General features: G+C 43.4%; 1 protein-coding gene across 1 annotated transcript in view; it reads left to right on the top strand.

The window, feature by feature from the left end:
- Positions 1-435: 435 nt before the first annotated feature.
- The window catches only part of Neurl4 (neuralized E3 ubiquitin protein ligase 4), a 37,733-nt gene continuing 23,238 nt past the window's right edge, over positions 436-14,930 (top strand). Inside the window, exons 1-12 of the mRNA XM_089573595.1 lie at positions 436-650; positions 3,099-3,447; positions 5,464-5,687; positions 6,640-6,751; positions 7,955-8,043; positions 8,655-8,871; positions 9,652-9,751; positions 10,175-10,442; positions 10,840-11,002; positions 12,054-12,332; positions 13,063-13,141; positions 14,603-14,772. Of these exons, the coding sequence (XP_089429721.1) occupies positions 483-650; positions 3,099-3,447; positions 5,464-5,687; positions 6,640-6,751; positions 7,955-8,043; positions 8,655-8,871; positions 9,652-9,751; positions 10,175-10,442; positions 10,840-11,002; positions 12,054-12,332; positions 13,063-13,141; positions 14,603-14,772 (2,218 nt within the window). The 5' untranslated portion in view covers positions 436-482. The remainder of the gene's footprint in view (positions 651-3,098; positions 3,448-5,463; positions 5,688-6,639; positions 6,752-7,954; positions 8,044-8,654; positions 8,872-9,651; positions 9,752-10,174; positions 10,443-10,839; positions 11,003-12,053; positions 12,333-13,062; positions 13,142-14,602; positions 14,773-14,930) is intronic.

Raw genomic sequence — 14,930 nt, 5'->3', positions numbered from 1 at the left:
CGGTTGCCATAGAACAAAGAATTAGACACGTGCCTGCGATTCGATACATCGCTTTCAGCGAAGCAGCGCTCGTAACGTGTCATTTTTTAAACGAAGACAAAGCACATAGGCGCTCCATTACTTGAGCCTCCGAAATTATCGGAAAACAAACTAAACTCTAGCAGGTCAAAATGTAAGGCTGCAGCTTACTGCGCGGGAAAAACGAGCCTCGTGTTCATGCGTCTACGAAAGTTGAACGTCGACGCTACTTAAAGCCATAGCCGGCAGGGTTTTTTTACTTAAAAACAAAGCAGGCATCAATCATTTTGACGGATGGGCGATCTTGTGACCGGCAACTTCCTCGAACGACGCTGAGTGGTTTGACGTTGCCGCGCTTTTGCTTGTAGTTGCGACGCGCGTCGTCAATGTTGTGATGGCAGCACCGACGTTACGCAGGCGTGCGCCATCTTGGGAGGAAAAGGGACGCCGATGGCAGCTACACTATGGCACCCAATTCATTTCACCCGAAAAAAGGCTATTTAGTAGTGACCAGCAACGAAAACCGCACAGCACAGCGGATCCATCCGCACCAGGAGTTCAATAATGGCATTGTTATGAGCGCCCAACCCCTCAGGGATAATCAGCTGTTTGAAGTCAGGATCGACAAGAAGGTAAGCGCCCCTGGGAGTTTTGCTCTACGGCAGCAGCCGTCTATGCGGCGATTGCCTGTGAAGTAAATACTAAACAGCTTGTCAGTTATGTTGCGTTTAAGCCCTGCTTCTCTTTCTAGCTACTTACATGAGCCTTGATGAGCTGAGGCGATTAAACTACTGCCGTTTGAAACTGTTTGCCGCTTCTCTGTTCCCCTGACTTGAGTAGCAAAGTTGGTTCGATCATTTCACGCTTCTTCGGACACTTCGTGATAATTTCTTGCACCGGCATTCTTTGTTTTTTTGGTCTAATTGTCTGACACATACCCTACGACGTCACCCACACGACCGGCCTTTATCCTGCTGCGCACCGACCAGTGAGACCTTGCTTTTCGAAACTAAAAGTGTTGATGGTGGTACCGGTTTCGATCGCGCCGAGCAAATTGTATTACGTTGTTTAGTTGCACAGTGTACGTTGATACCGTTGTTACGTAGGAAGTGTGATTAGGCGAAGAGATGTTAGCTGCGTGTGGCGTGATTATGATCTCGTTCCGCGGATTGCTTGTGGATGCGCTTGCGGAAAACCAGCGCGGTAGCTTCGCCAGCGGCGACTTATCGCTTGCCGCTTTCGGCTTGCGCTAACAGCCGTGCCGCATTTCTTTATTTTTATTTTATTCCGGACAGCGCCGCGTTTTTTCCTTGAGATGCTTAATTTGCTTGTTTAGTACGGCTGGAATGGCTGTTGGGTAAGAGTTTCCAGCAAGAAAATAAGTTGTACAGCCGGGTAAATCTTGGCTAGCGTGTGCAACGGCCGCTTTTACTGCGCTCCCGCGCTTTACGACGAAACAAATTTGCGGAAAGCTCAATATTAAGCACGGGCTTAGTGTGCCTGTGCTTAGATTTGATATTTGCGCAAGTTTGCTGCATCATAAGCTGCAGGAGCACCGAAAACGTGGCCGCCACGCACGCCAGCCGGCTGTACATACACATTAGCATCTCCGTGATTCGTTCTCCTAGCATAGTTTATAAGCATTTAAAGGTGTTTGTTTAAGTACGTGTCAATGCTGTTTTTCATTCTTGCAAGTTATAGGTATTATGTGGCATGAGCATCAAATGTCAACGAAGGTCTCTGATCAAGCTAATTTTTTTAGATTGTACTTGAGATCCAGTGAACTTCTTATTTTAGAAATTGCAACTATAACCCTGAGCCCGACAAAGGAACACCTTAGCCACTGAACCACTGAAGTGGTTTAGTTGCTGAAGTGGTATTGAAGGAGCGTTATTCAGGTATATTCAGGCGTTATACAGGTGTGATTAAAGAATTTCAGAAGTAGAAATGGAGAGAGGTCCTTTAGAGCTTTCTAAAACATGCAGCAATTATTAACATAATGTTTATTGTACTGCATACCTGACCTGGCTGCATTAATGTAATTTAAGTCAAATACATAGTGTCCAAAAATTATCATGTCTGTTATTTGCATATTGTGCAGTTATTAATAGACAGCTTCGCGAGTATGGTTTATGGGGGTTTAACGTTCCAAAGCGACTGAGGCTATGAGGGATGTCGCAGTCCAGTAACTTGGGTTGTGTAAGCAGTCATGGGCCCAAGTCTAGCCGAGAAGGCTAAGGGCCCAGATGATTTGATCTTTTTACTATCCGTGTGAATAAAACTGATTTTATTTTATTTGTACTAATCGTGGCACATCCAAGACTTCACCATTCAGCATTTACACGTGGAGACCTTTTCCTTGTATGCTTATGTGTTGAATGCTGGCAGAAAAAGGAGCCAAAGAATCATTGTAGATGGGGGTGACGGAACTTGTATTTCGAAAAAAAAAAAAAGAAAGAACAGGTGGTAACGGTGTCATAGAGTAACAGGACTTAAATGAAAAAGCAAGAGGGGAGATGGTAGTTACAGCAACCATTCAGGTCAGCATCATCGGTGTAGTTGAGCAGGATGTGATACCCATATACACCGCTGCTGATCGCCAGGACATTGTGAATATGTGTAGCTATTTGTAGTTCCTATTGCTCTCATTTGTATTCCTTTGTTTCCGGGTTGTATCAAAAATGACCAGTACACTGCTGAACCTTGCTCCAGTTGATACAATAACCCGTAACAGGGGTTCTCAAACTGGTTCAGTGGAACCTTTGGGTTCCCTGAGCACCTAATTTAATGGGTTCCATAACGACCCTGCCTCAACCATTTTTGCTTTTGCCCATTTTATATTTTCACTCATTGCGTTGTTAATAGCAGACTCTTTCATCGTACAGCCAGTGATCATTATTGGATTTAGGCATTCTTTAAGGGCCTACATGTCTGCATGCTCTTTCTTTGCGTATATTTTGGGAGGAAGGGACAGAAGCTGAAGTACAGAGGCTTCTCAGCACTTTCAAAAGCAGTCGGGGTTCCTCCGAGGCTAAAAAAATTCAGGACCCTTGCTCCATAGTCTGGTATTCACCGTGCAGGTGTCAACATGGAGTGGCTCCATCGAGATTGGCGTGACAGCTCTGGACCCCGGCACGCTAACCTTTCCGTCGAGTGCCACCAACCTCCGCGAGGGCTCCTGGGTCATGTCTGGCACGGGTGTGCTCCAGGACGGCAAGACGCTGGTCGAAGAGTACGGCACTGACCTTGACCAGCTGGGCGAGGGGGACCGTGTCGGTGTGATGCGCACCTCAAGTGGCGAGCTCAAGTTTTTCGTCAACGGCCGCAGCCAAGGTGTGGCTGCGAGCCAGATCCCTCCACAAGTGTACGCAGTGATTGACCTGTATGGGAAGTGTGCCCAGGTGTCAGTCGTGGACAGCTTGGAATCACGTGAGTTGGCTGGCGATCCGTATCTCTCATCAGCTTCTTTTCTGTTGACATTGCCACCGTTCCTTTTAACATATAGCAAAATGGTGCACTGACTGGCAGATGACACTCAACGCTACTAAATCTGCTGTTATGACAGTTTCTAGAAAGAAACATAAATCTGACTTTCGGTATACTATAAATGGCACACTACTTACTGTAGTGACTAATCATAAGTATCTTGGCGTACTAATAACCCATGACCTCAGGTGGAACGCTCACGTGGACAAAATCACCTCAACAGCTTTGAAACGACTCTTTTTTCTTAGACGACGCCTCACATTAGCCCCTTTTCAAACTAAGCTTTTAGCCTACAATGTTTTGGTTAGATCTGTTCTTGAATATGCTAACGTCGTTTGGTTTCCTTATACTAATCAAGATATAACCAAACTTGAAGCCGTTAAAGGAAAGCAGTCAGATTTATATTTAACAAATACAAAATAGCCGATTCGCCTACTGAATTAATGAAAACTGAAGGAATAAAATCATTGCAGACCCGTGCAAAAGTCGCTCGACTAAACCTCATGTTTCAACTAATAAATCGACATCTAAAACTCGACACTACTAAATATATTTCCCTTTCCGAAGCAAGATCAACGCGTCATAAACATTCGCATACATTAAGTGAGTATCATTTCCATACTAACTGCTTTAAAAATTCCTTTTTCCCACTAGCAATTCGAAAATGGAACAGCCTTGATCCATCTATTACTAACTGTTCATCATTGACAAAATTTAATAGTGCAGTTGAGAGTATGTCCTGTTATTAGTTATTCATTCCTGGTTGCTTGCATTCTGTTATTATTATACCCATGGTTATTTGTTTTTTTATGTGTAAGTTTTTTTTTTGTCAAACTATGCAGTGTTACTTAAACTAAACACCTATACTGTGTTAATGCCTTTGCAGTGTACGATTATAATATTTACTGTTTACTTATTGTCTGCGTATTATAACAACTCGCAATGTTTCAACATTTTGTTATTCTTTGTATAATACTACCGACATTAGCCTTATTTTATGCGTTATTTGATTGTTTTCGTCACAGCTCGGTTGTATTTTCGTTTTACCGTTTGTTGTTTTTCTTAACATGCTGACCAGTTGAATGTTCCAATTATGCTTGACCGCGTTCTGTTACCCTTACTAAGCCCTCCTGCCACAATCCCAATTGGGATTAGCAGTATTTGTAAATAAATAAATAAATAAACATGTGCTCATAGTTAGAAGCATATGACACTAATGTAATGCTACTGTTATGTCATTATCAAGCTGGAATAAAATGTGAGCACCACCTGGAAACCGAGAACCATTTTTTTTGCCTCCTTGTGTTGAGCTATAGTGAGCTGCTAGAGTGATTCATGCTTCTTCAAGCTTCAAGGTTCTTAACAGTGTTATGTTCACAAACTAATTAAGTAACTGTCTCATGCCGCACACCGGAGGAATAGCAGATAGCAGTGTTTGAATTTTTAATTCGGCTTGATAGTATGGTGGAGGTGTCAGCAGCTTGTCCAGTTTTTGTGTGATAGAGCTACATTTCAGACCTTGCATTGTGGCGTAGGTATAACTGTTTGTAGAGAATCATTTCATTTCGGTGGTTGGTGCAACATTTGCTTTTTGTGGAGGCAGTGCAAAGCAACAGTTGGTTAACAGTCATAGTACAAGCAGTCAGCTCTTGTCAACGGTCAGCACTGGCAACATTTAGTAGTTCAAGCACCCTTTGTGCAAAAAAAGTAAATGCAGAAGAGCTAGGTGGGCAAGGGGAAGGGTTGTATGAAGTGTAGAGCTAGAATTAACAAAAGTGTGTTGACACGACACAACGAATGGTTATAGGCAACATTTCTGATAGCTTTTCCGTGGCGTACAACCCTTGGAATTTTTTCATTGCTCACACTGCATCATTTTCTTTGACATTGCTACTCAGGTGTTTGATCATGTTGCATCTACTTTATCAAAAGCATTGCTTTTTCTTTCTTTTCTTGCAGCTGAGTCAGCCAGTGATAATATGAGTTGTGAAAACATAGCCAGTCTGGGAGCAGTTGCCCGCTCGCCTCCGACAGATGATCCTCTTCGGTTTCACACACGATGCGGGACGTTGGTTCAGCTTTCCAATGACAACCGAACAGCAGAACGGCGGCGACCTGCTGATGAATTCAACAATGGGGTCGTCATGACTCACAGGTCACTAAGGGACGACGAGTGGTTTGAGGTGGGCTTGAGCACTTTCTTATCTCTCGGCAATATCCTTAACGACCACTTCACACATTTCATTGAATCGCAGTTTTCAATTGTGGACCGAGCATCATGCCACTCATTATCAACAAGAGAGATAAGATTTTAGAGGGAAAAAACTTATCTATAGAGAGAGAGATGAGTGATACTTATCTGGCGTGCTATTCTGCACTGGGGGAGGGAAGAGATAACAAAGGGTTATCAGCAAATGATATTACATATAGATAAGTTGATAAGTTGTAGATAGAATGGTTAGCTGCTAATGAATGACAGTGTGGTTGGTGGGTAAACAAAAGCGGCTACACAACAGCCCGTCATGTAAATTGAACTTAATATGCGAAGAATGGAAAGCGGCCATTATTTTTTTAGGCGCTCAAAACAGGAAAACAAGAAGGAAAAAAGTTTTTTCGCTCTCTCTGTCTGTCTGTCTGTCTGTCTGTCTGTGTGCGTGCGTGCATGTGTTTTCAGTAAGTCATTGTCATTATTACTGGTATTGGAAAAAAAAGTACTTTTCACAAAATAGAAAAAAAGAGCCTGGTAGTCATGCTTGTAGGCTTGAAGGATGGGTCATTCATTGAAGGAGCTGGAAGTGAGAGTTTCTAGGTGTTTCCTTCTTTTTGTATTTTCATATAAATTATGGATTTTCCTTTATCTTGACGCATAATAAAAGATTATCCGAAATCGTTTTTGAAATGGAAAAATAATTTCATGCTCTAAATGTGATGCCTGCTTTGAACTCTGGAGCGGAACTCAACCATTATTTTATTTTTATTTTATTTTATTTTTATCAGGTGCTTTCGTCCTGTGGTCTCAGTTGACTATGTGTTGCAATGCTCTTTTGTTTCTCTGATTACATTCGAAGGCATTCTTTAGTTCTGCCCTGCATTGAAACATGTTTCCACTCAAGGCAGTTGCTGTCTTCTGCGCAGCTACGAATCGATGAGCTGGTGAACAAATGGTCAGGATCCATCGAGCTCGGCGTCACCACCCACAGTCCTGACACTCTCGAGTTCCCTGCAACTATGACAAACATGCGCTCAGGTCAGTGGCAATGGTTGTAGAGCTTCTCCTTGAATATCGTAAGGGAATTTACTGCTTACTAATAAGTTATGAGTCTGTCAGTGAGGAGGTGCTGTGCTTTCAAAACTCAAGCAGTTGCTGATAAGCCAGACACTGTGCTTAGTGTTCAGCATAATTGCCATATTGCCATTTCATCCAGAGCTTTGTTAGACAGTTGCGCATGCATGTGTTTATCAGCGTGGGATTTTAGTGGCATAGTTTATATGCCTTTATGGTGGGAGACGGGCATTCTGGGATGATGCTGTAATCAAAATTTTTTTTGTAGGCTCATGTTGGTTCGAACATTTGCCTTTTTCAATAATCTGTCCACAAAGTAACCATTTTGGCTGCCTGTGTGTAGCTAAAATTATTGTCTGTCATCACTGTAATGCTCGGTCCTACGTTTTTGGACGAAACATAATTTTCCTTTTCCACTTTTTCCACTGTCTGTAAGCTTTGTCTGAATTCAATCAAAACTAAATTATAACCAGTAAGCCACCTAGCTAACATCTGTTTGCCAGAGCAAAGTGCTTTCAAATACAGTGGAAAGCTACCTGCTGTGCTAAAACATTTCACAGAGATTGGCTGGAGTGTTGGTGATTGTAAAGCTCTCTTAACCTTCAAGGCGTGGCTTCGCATCTGGATGAGGCTGAGCAGTATTTTTAGAACTGAGCCCCTAGAACGTTGGTGTTAACATGATATCTTGGTGTAGTTAATTATGCTGAGCAGCACCCTAGCTTAGTGAATGCTCTGTAATGGTGTTTACTCATTGTAAATGGGAGCGGTGATGTAGAAAGAATTTTTCCATTGTCTGAGCGTGTGCAAGAGTAGGGAAGGTCTAAAAGAAACGCAGAAATGCTTTGAATGCTGATATTGATGTGTGTGAAAAAAAAAAGAATTGGTGTAATTGAAAAGGAAATAACAAGAAAATTTGAGATGATAAAACAAGTGCTTGTGGTTGATTCCTTTCATCCGTAAAAACTGTAAACGTTTCTAATGTTTCCAAAATTGTAAATGTTTGTAACTGTTTTCAGAAAAATTTAGTTGCTTATCTTCAACTTAGTAAGCAGTGCCTCGTTTTACGAACCAAATTTCAAAACAAGAAGAAAAAAACATGTTATATTATGGGTTTGCCTTTATAGTGCTATAGCATGTGGTTGAAAATTGCTTTTTGCTCTATGCCAGGTACAATAATGATGAGTGGCTCAGGGATTCTCACAAATGGCAAAGGCAGCAGAAGGGAGTATGGCAACTACAACCTGGACGAACTCCATGTGAGTGGCCACTGCCTGGCACCTGCACCAACTGATTTTAATCTTTGAACACCGCCGACACTCTCGTCTTCAATTCTGCAGGGAATCTGCGAGCACAGTCTGTTTGTTTGCTTGCTTATGCTTTCAGTTGTTTGGAGTGAGGGATTTGGTGGCTGAGTGCAAGCTGTGATTCAGACAGCAAGCATTTACCAGGAGTGCACTGATGAGGTACACACAGTACTGGAACTGGAAATACAACATGGTTGCCTCTACCTCTTCTTTGTTTGTATAGCAGAGTGGAAGACATTCGCTGGGATGCTGCAAACATGGATAGTTCACACTGATGTTGCCCGGGCAACCACTAACTGTCCAGTGATCAGTATGGCTATGCGCAGATCATCTTGAAAGCGTCTGTTGGCTCTTTCAAAATGTCTGTTGCCTTGTAGTGCTTGTTGAACTGAAGCCCCAAGGACACGGATCCGTAATGTGCACATAGCTGTTCCTTTGGTGCTCCTGTAAGTGATCCGCTGATAAATGTATTTAGCGGGGTGTTTGTACAGCATGGTTTTTTTTGCACGACCAAGCGTGGGATAACAGTGAGCTGCCCCTGATTTCTCGTGGAATTGCTGCAGGAGGGAGACAGGATAGGAGTTGTGCGGAAGTCGAATGGCAACCTGCACTACTACATCAACGGCATGGACCAGGGTGTGGCGTCGGGGAATGTGCCACCGGTCGTGTATGGAGTGGTCGACCTGTACGGTATGACCGTCAAAGTCACCCTGCTCGACCATACAGACAGCTGCCACCGACAGGTGGCATCTCCCAGTGACGAGAGCAAAGCCATCAAAGGTCAGTTGAGCCAGTTTCATGGACCTAAAGTTCTATCATCAGGAGTGTTCGCCAAAAGTGTCATGGCCACTTCATGCTTGATTGGGCTGGTCACTGAGGTGTGTAGTGAAGGAGCTGCGGTGTTCCGAAGCTGTGAGGCTTTAGAAAGACCACTCTTCATTGCTCTCTACTTCTTCACAATGCAACAACTATTGTAGAAAATCCACTAGAGGGTTTGGAGACTGTTCTAGACATATGCAAAGTGGCCCAACATTTGACAAAAGCACTGGTGGCTGTGAACATGCCTCAGACATTTTTTTTTTTTTACGGAGCACGCATAAGTGCACTCACAGAAATAAAAGCATTTTAAGAAATTTGTCTTGCAATTCACACAGAATTCTGGCCAAATTTTGCTCAGAAAGAATTCTTTATTGTTTCTTCTTGAAACCCTGCACAGATAAGGCTGAAAAAAATGCCTCTGTTGTGCGTCTGAAACAATTGACTTTTTTTTTTTAACGAACACTTCTGAGATTGTTTATTTCCCCTGTGGTTGGAGTAGTAAGATGCCTTTGTAAAGCTCCTCCTGTAATGGGGTTTGGTGTGGCATGGCATGAGCAGTAGGCATAATACATGGACAGTGAGATTCTAGTACATGTTTTTTATGGAATTTGTCAAGAGTCATAGCTTTGAGAATGCTTTCTAACTTTTTTTTTCTTAACAAGTTTGAGTCAAGAAGCCTTTTCTGGTATGCTAGGGTAGGTTTGGGGACATATTTAGCCTCATCGGCACTGTGTTTTACAGATGACACAAATGACCGGGAGACTGAGAGGTTGCTGTTTCACCCACGCTGTGGTGGACGAGCGGTGGTTGTCAACGATGGTCGTACCGCAAGAAGACCCAGGTTAGTTTTTGGGGTCAGCAAGTGTTGTCGCACTGCCAGGAGATCACATGTGAATGGATGGCGTTTTTCAGCTGAAGGCTCATATCTTGGAATCCAAATGATTTGATCCCCAGTTGATTCATTTTCCCAGGTGTTACTGTGCAGAATCCCAGTTTTAGTAAAATGCCCCTTGATTTCCATGTATTGCGTTCCCATATGATAGGTTGCTCCATGTTATTCTCACTTGTAATGTTGGCATTCGCAAGCTGTGAAAATGCAGAAAATGATGGCACCTTGGAATAGCATGGAAGAGGAAACAAACTGTGCTGTCTGCAGTGGCAGCACTGTTCCTCAGCTTTGCAGGTGTGCAAAAATATGACAGCACTGCCTGAATGGCTATGACAGCACTGCCTGAAGCACTGTCTCCCTCTCGCCTTCTTTCAGTGCCCTGGACGGCTTCAACAATGCTGTTGTTCTGACCAACCGTGCGCTACGGCCAGACGAGCTGTTCGAGGTGGTCTTGGAGCAGCAGGTGTCGAAGTGGACCGGTTCCATCGACATTGGGGTGACCATGTTCCCGCCGCACCTCCTCGAGTTCCCCACCACCATGACCAACGTCCGGTCGGGCACCTGGGTCATGACCGGATGTGGTGTCATGCACAATGGCACAGAGGTCATCAAAGACTACTGCCAAAACCTGGACACCCTGCAGGTACGAGAGTGGCATCCTGAACTAAAGGGCTCATATTCTAAAGGAGGCAGCGCTTGGCATTCCTTTGCTCTGGCTGTAGCCAAGCTTTGTTCAAGGGTGCTCTTGAAGTCATCTGCAGGATCAGGTGCGAATTAGACCAGGTGCTTGATTGTTCAGATATTGCTAAATTACTATACCCCAAGATTGAGAAGTTACCTGCGGTTGATAATTTAACATGTCATCTACCATGTCATCTACAAGCTATCTTCTTTTAATATAGTTGTGAGCACTGTTGAAAAGTCAGGTTAAAAAAGTGAGGGAAGCTTGCAAATAGACATCCAGAGACAGGTGAGGCTTATGGCTGTTGGGCAGGCAGAACGAAGGCGGAATTCATGCACCAACCAACCTTTCTTCTCAGGTCGGTGACAAAGTGGGGGTAAAGCGAACTTCAGAGGGCAACCTGCATTTCTACATCAATGGAGTGGACCAGGGCGTGGCCGCCCGCAACGTACCAGCCCGTGTGTACGGTGTCATCGACCTCTACGGGCAAGCCGCTCAGGCTTCTGTGGTTGACCACTCAGGTGAGGGCTATCACAGTCCTCTGCATGTGATCAGTATGCCTAAGGAATGTAGTGTGTCATAATATGAAACAGCTGTTTTTTCTCCCTATGCAAGGCACGGTGTTTGAACTTTTGTTGATTTCTTTTGCTCTCAGTTTCCTTCATTTCATAGTAACGTGTTGTTTTGTAGAGGCTTTTATTTATTTATTTATTTGAACATACTGCAGGCCCTTTTCGGGCCCATGCAGGAGTGTTTACAATGCATCATTGATCAAACAGAGTAAAAACAAAAATTCAAAAATACAGAGATGTTCTCTGACCCAAACACAAAAAGATTAGGAGAGAATTAAACAGAAAAGTCAATTTTTTCGATATAGTTAAGAAATAGTTCCACGGACGTACACTTCACTGCATCTTCAGGCAATTTATTCCAATATGATATAGCATCTGGAAACAGGGAGTACTTGTGGATATTTACACGGCTGACTGGTTGACTAAGTGTTTTACTATGGTTTGTTCTAGACGAGTGTTTGAATGGCGGGTGTAAGTATTGTGAATTGGCTATTTTGAAGTGACCGTGAAGAAGTTGGAACAAAAACTTTAATCTTGAAATGATTCTTCTCTGTGACAGGCTTTGTAAATTTGACTGAACTATTAGACTGGTAGCGCTAGTTTGACGTGAATACTTTGAATAGACAAACCTCACTGCTAGTTTTTGGATTCGCTCTAATTTGTTGATTAAACTTTTTTGATGGGGGCTCCAGACTATATCCGCATATTCTAGGGTAGGTCTTATAAGAGTTTTATAGGCACTGAGTTTAATATGGGCCGGCGTGTTACGGAGCTTTCTCCTTAAATAATGTAATTTACCTTCAGCTTTAGAGCAAATGGATTTGATGTAGGGCTCCCAACGCAGGTTAGATGTTAGGATGAGCCCCAGATACTTCACCTGATCATATTTTTTGATCAGTCTCCTTTCCCCCCGTGAGATGCTTTTGCATGACTCAAGGATTAAACCTGTAAACAGGTGAATAGCAGGCAATTGGCACATTGTCCCTTTCATTTCCTGCAGGATCAGAAGCTGCACCCGTACCAGAGCTCTTGTCAGCGGTGCCCTCTCCGTCTCTGGCCTTGTCGGCTGGCGAACCGTTGGTCGCCGAGGTCCGCTTTAGCAAGAGGCACGGGCGCAATGCGCGTGTCCTCAACAATGGCCTTACGGCAGTGCGTCCTAATGCCCATGGCGAGTTCAACTTTGCCATTGTGGTCAGCAACCAGCCCCTCAACGACAACCAGCTCTTTGAGGTGGTCATTGACCAGATGGTCGACCGCTGGTCAGGGTCCATCGAAGCTGGTGAGTCGCATGCAGTGGATCACATTAGAGCAAGTGTCTGCGAACCCATTTGAAAGAAATGGATATCCATGGTCTCTAGGACCCTTCTCAGGTTTCAAGACACTGTATATATTGTAAGGCATTTCACTTTAAGCACTTAATGGTAAGCACTGTAAATTATCATAGTTTTATATCTGAAATATTTAGTCTACCTTCTCTGATCATAGAATGCATATCCAAACTGCTATTGCATGTGATAAAGCATGTCATAAAAACTGCTTGTGTGGAACTCAAACCAGAAACATTGAATCATCTTTGTAACCGCGTTTTCTGAACTACAACTACCATCAGTGAATGAAAGTGTGATATACTGCTAACTAGATTAATCGACTGATGTGTATCGCTACTCCAAAAAATGTTTGGGGTGTGTTTATAAATGCTTATTATTAAAACTTGGTGAATGTGGTGCTCATTACTTTATGGACAAAATATTGATAAGCAATGCTTTCCTTCTGCAGCAATACTTTAAAAGGGAGTAAACATTGTACAGGCTTAAAAAAGTTACACTGCAGATGACCTTTTGCTGTCTGTCATGTGGCTGTAGTTTCGCAGCCCCTTGCTGACTGTTAGAGAAAAATCATAGTTTTTGTTTTTGACTTTCATCTTTGCTTTTAGCTTATTCATGAAAACATTGAAGTGGGAGTATAATATAACTCTTACTTAACTTTCTGGGTTGTTCTCCATCGTGCAGGTGTCACATCCATTAGACCGGAGGACCTTGAATTCCCCAGCACAATGACTGACATCACTCATGATACATGGATGTTGAGGTAAGCAGACTAACGTCACTGCAGGATATGTGCATCTAAGATATGTACGCTCACTGGCCAATTTTTCGAACTCATCAGGAACTGAAAAGGGGTCTGAATAACCAGTTAGTCCGAAGAATCTGCACTTCAATAAAATCTTTGTTGAAAAAAAAAACTTGCTTATATGAGAATTGTGCCATTTCCCTAGTTAATGCTTGCGATATTAGCTGGTATTTAAGTCACAGCCATGCTTTTTTCATGTTCACACTGCGCTTATCTGCAACACATCTTATGCCAGCAGTAGCGAAATGTGCAATGTGTCCGTGGATCATGCCACGAACCATGCCACAAAACATGCCATGAACCAATTCCACGCTAGCGCTCCACAACACACGCTCCCCGATCCATGGGGCAAGGGCAGCATCCATTTTAGGTATGGCGACAGTCACGCACACTGAGAGGTAACTCATGGGGAGAAGCAGGCGTCTGTCCCCACTTCCCTGACACCACTTCCCAATACCAGAGGCGGCAACTTCATCTGAGTCGCGCAAACATGACCACTGTCCTGGTAGCAACGGGATTCCACACCCAGTATTGCTCCTTATCGTGTTGGTAAAACACCTCAGTAGGAACGAAGAGTTTGCCATTAACTCAAGAGGCAGCAGTGACGTACGGGCATTGAAAAGCTAATCCGATTGATGCACTGAATTAAGGATAATGCCTTCCATGTCGATGATGGTGGCTAACAACTCTGCTGCTTATGGCAACACTGTTCACTCACGTCTATATTAGATTAAAAAAATCTAACCTCTGAATTCTGAAGGGTCTTGCTGGCACCTTCTCAGTGTAAAAAATTGAACTTTTAATTCGATAGAGTCCTAAATATTGGTTGTGAATGTGTGCATATTGCAGTTAGGTGCATGAGGTTTCTTCTTCAGTAAAGTCCAGTATAGCAAAGGGGTTCGTGTTCATGTATTGTGTTATGTACTGTGCCAGAGCCCTCTACTACAGCACCTCTGTCTTTCTTCTTTCACTCCCACCTTAATCTCTTTCTTTATGGGGCTGTCTTGGTGTCCACTGAAATGTGAGACAATTACTTCAGTATTTCCTTTCCTCAAAAGCCAATTTTCAATTGCACAAGTCTGAATATACAAGTCTATATATACAGTGGTCTGCTACTGTATATATAGCCTTTTGTTCATTTCTGTATAGTTCCTCCTTTTCCTGAGAAAAAGTGCTTGCCATCCTGCGGCAGGCACAATTTTCCAGCTTGTTAATTGTTCCTTTGTGCAGGCTTTAAATGGACAGAGTCAATTGGAGATCGGTGGAAAAGGCCTTTGTCTTGCAGTCTATATAGCTAAGCTGGTGATAATTATTGAAATGGTGGTATGATAGCTACTAGTGCCTTGCGCACAGTTCCCCTTCACATTTCGGAAAGCAAAGCCCTCCACTGATGTTGTGTGCATTGTACGATTTGTGCAGTGGTTCGGCCATTATGCGCAATGGCAACACCGTCCGAAATGGCTACAAGTGCGACCTGGACCAGCTGGGAGTCGGAAGTCGCGTGGGGATGATGCGCGACTCCGACGGCTGCCTGCACTACTTTGTCAACGGCGAGGACCAGGGAATTGCATGCAGAAACATTCCATCACGTGAGCTGCGCTTTTGGATGCATGCTGTATCGATATATGGTTTGTGTTGGACACCAGGACAGAATACATTGCAAAGAAAAGAAGCCTTCTTGCTTGCTCATCCCTGATTCAACTTGAGTAGCACGAAAAGTACTGTTTCATAAGTGTTGAAGACTTGC

This window comes from Amblyomma mixtum, chromosome 2 (genome assembly GCF_055824585.1).
Source record: "Amblyomma mixtum isolate Tamu chromosome 2, ASM5582458v1, whole genome shotgun sequence".
NCBI lineage: Eukaryota > Metazoa > Arthropoda > Arachnida > Ixodida > Ixodidae > Amblyomma > Amblyomma mixtum.
The sequence above is the reverse complement of the archived record's forward strand: the minus strand, read 5'-3'. Positions and strand labels throughout refer to the sequence as shown.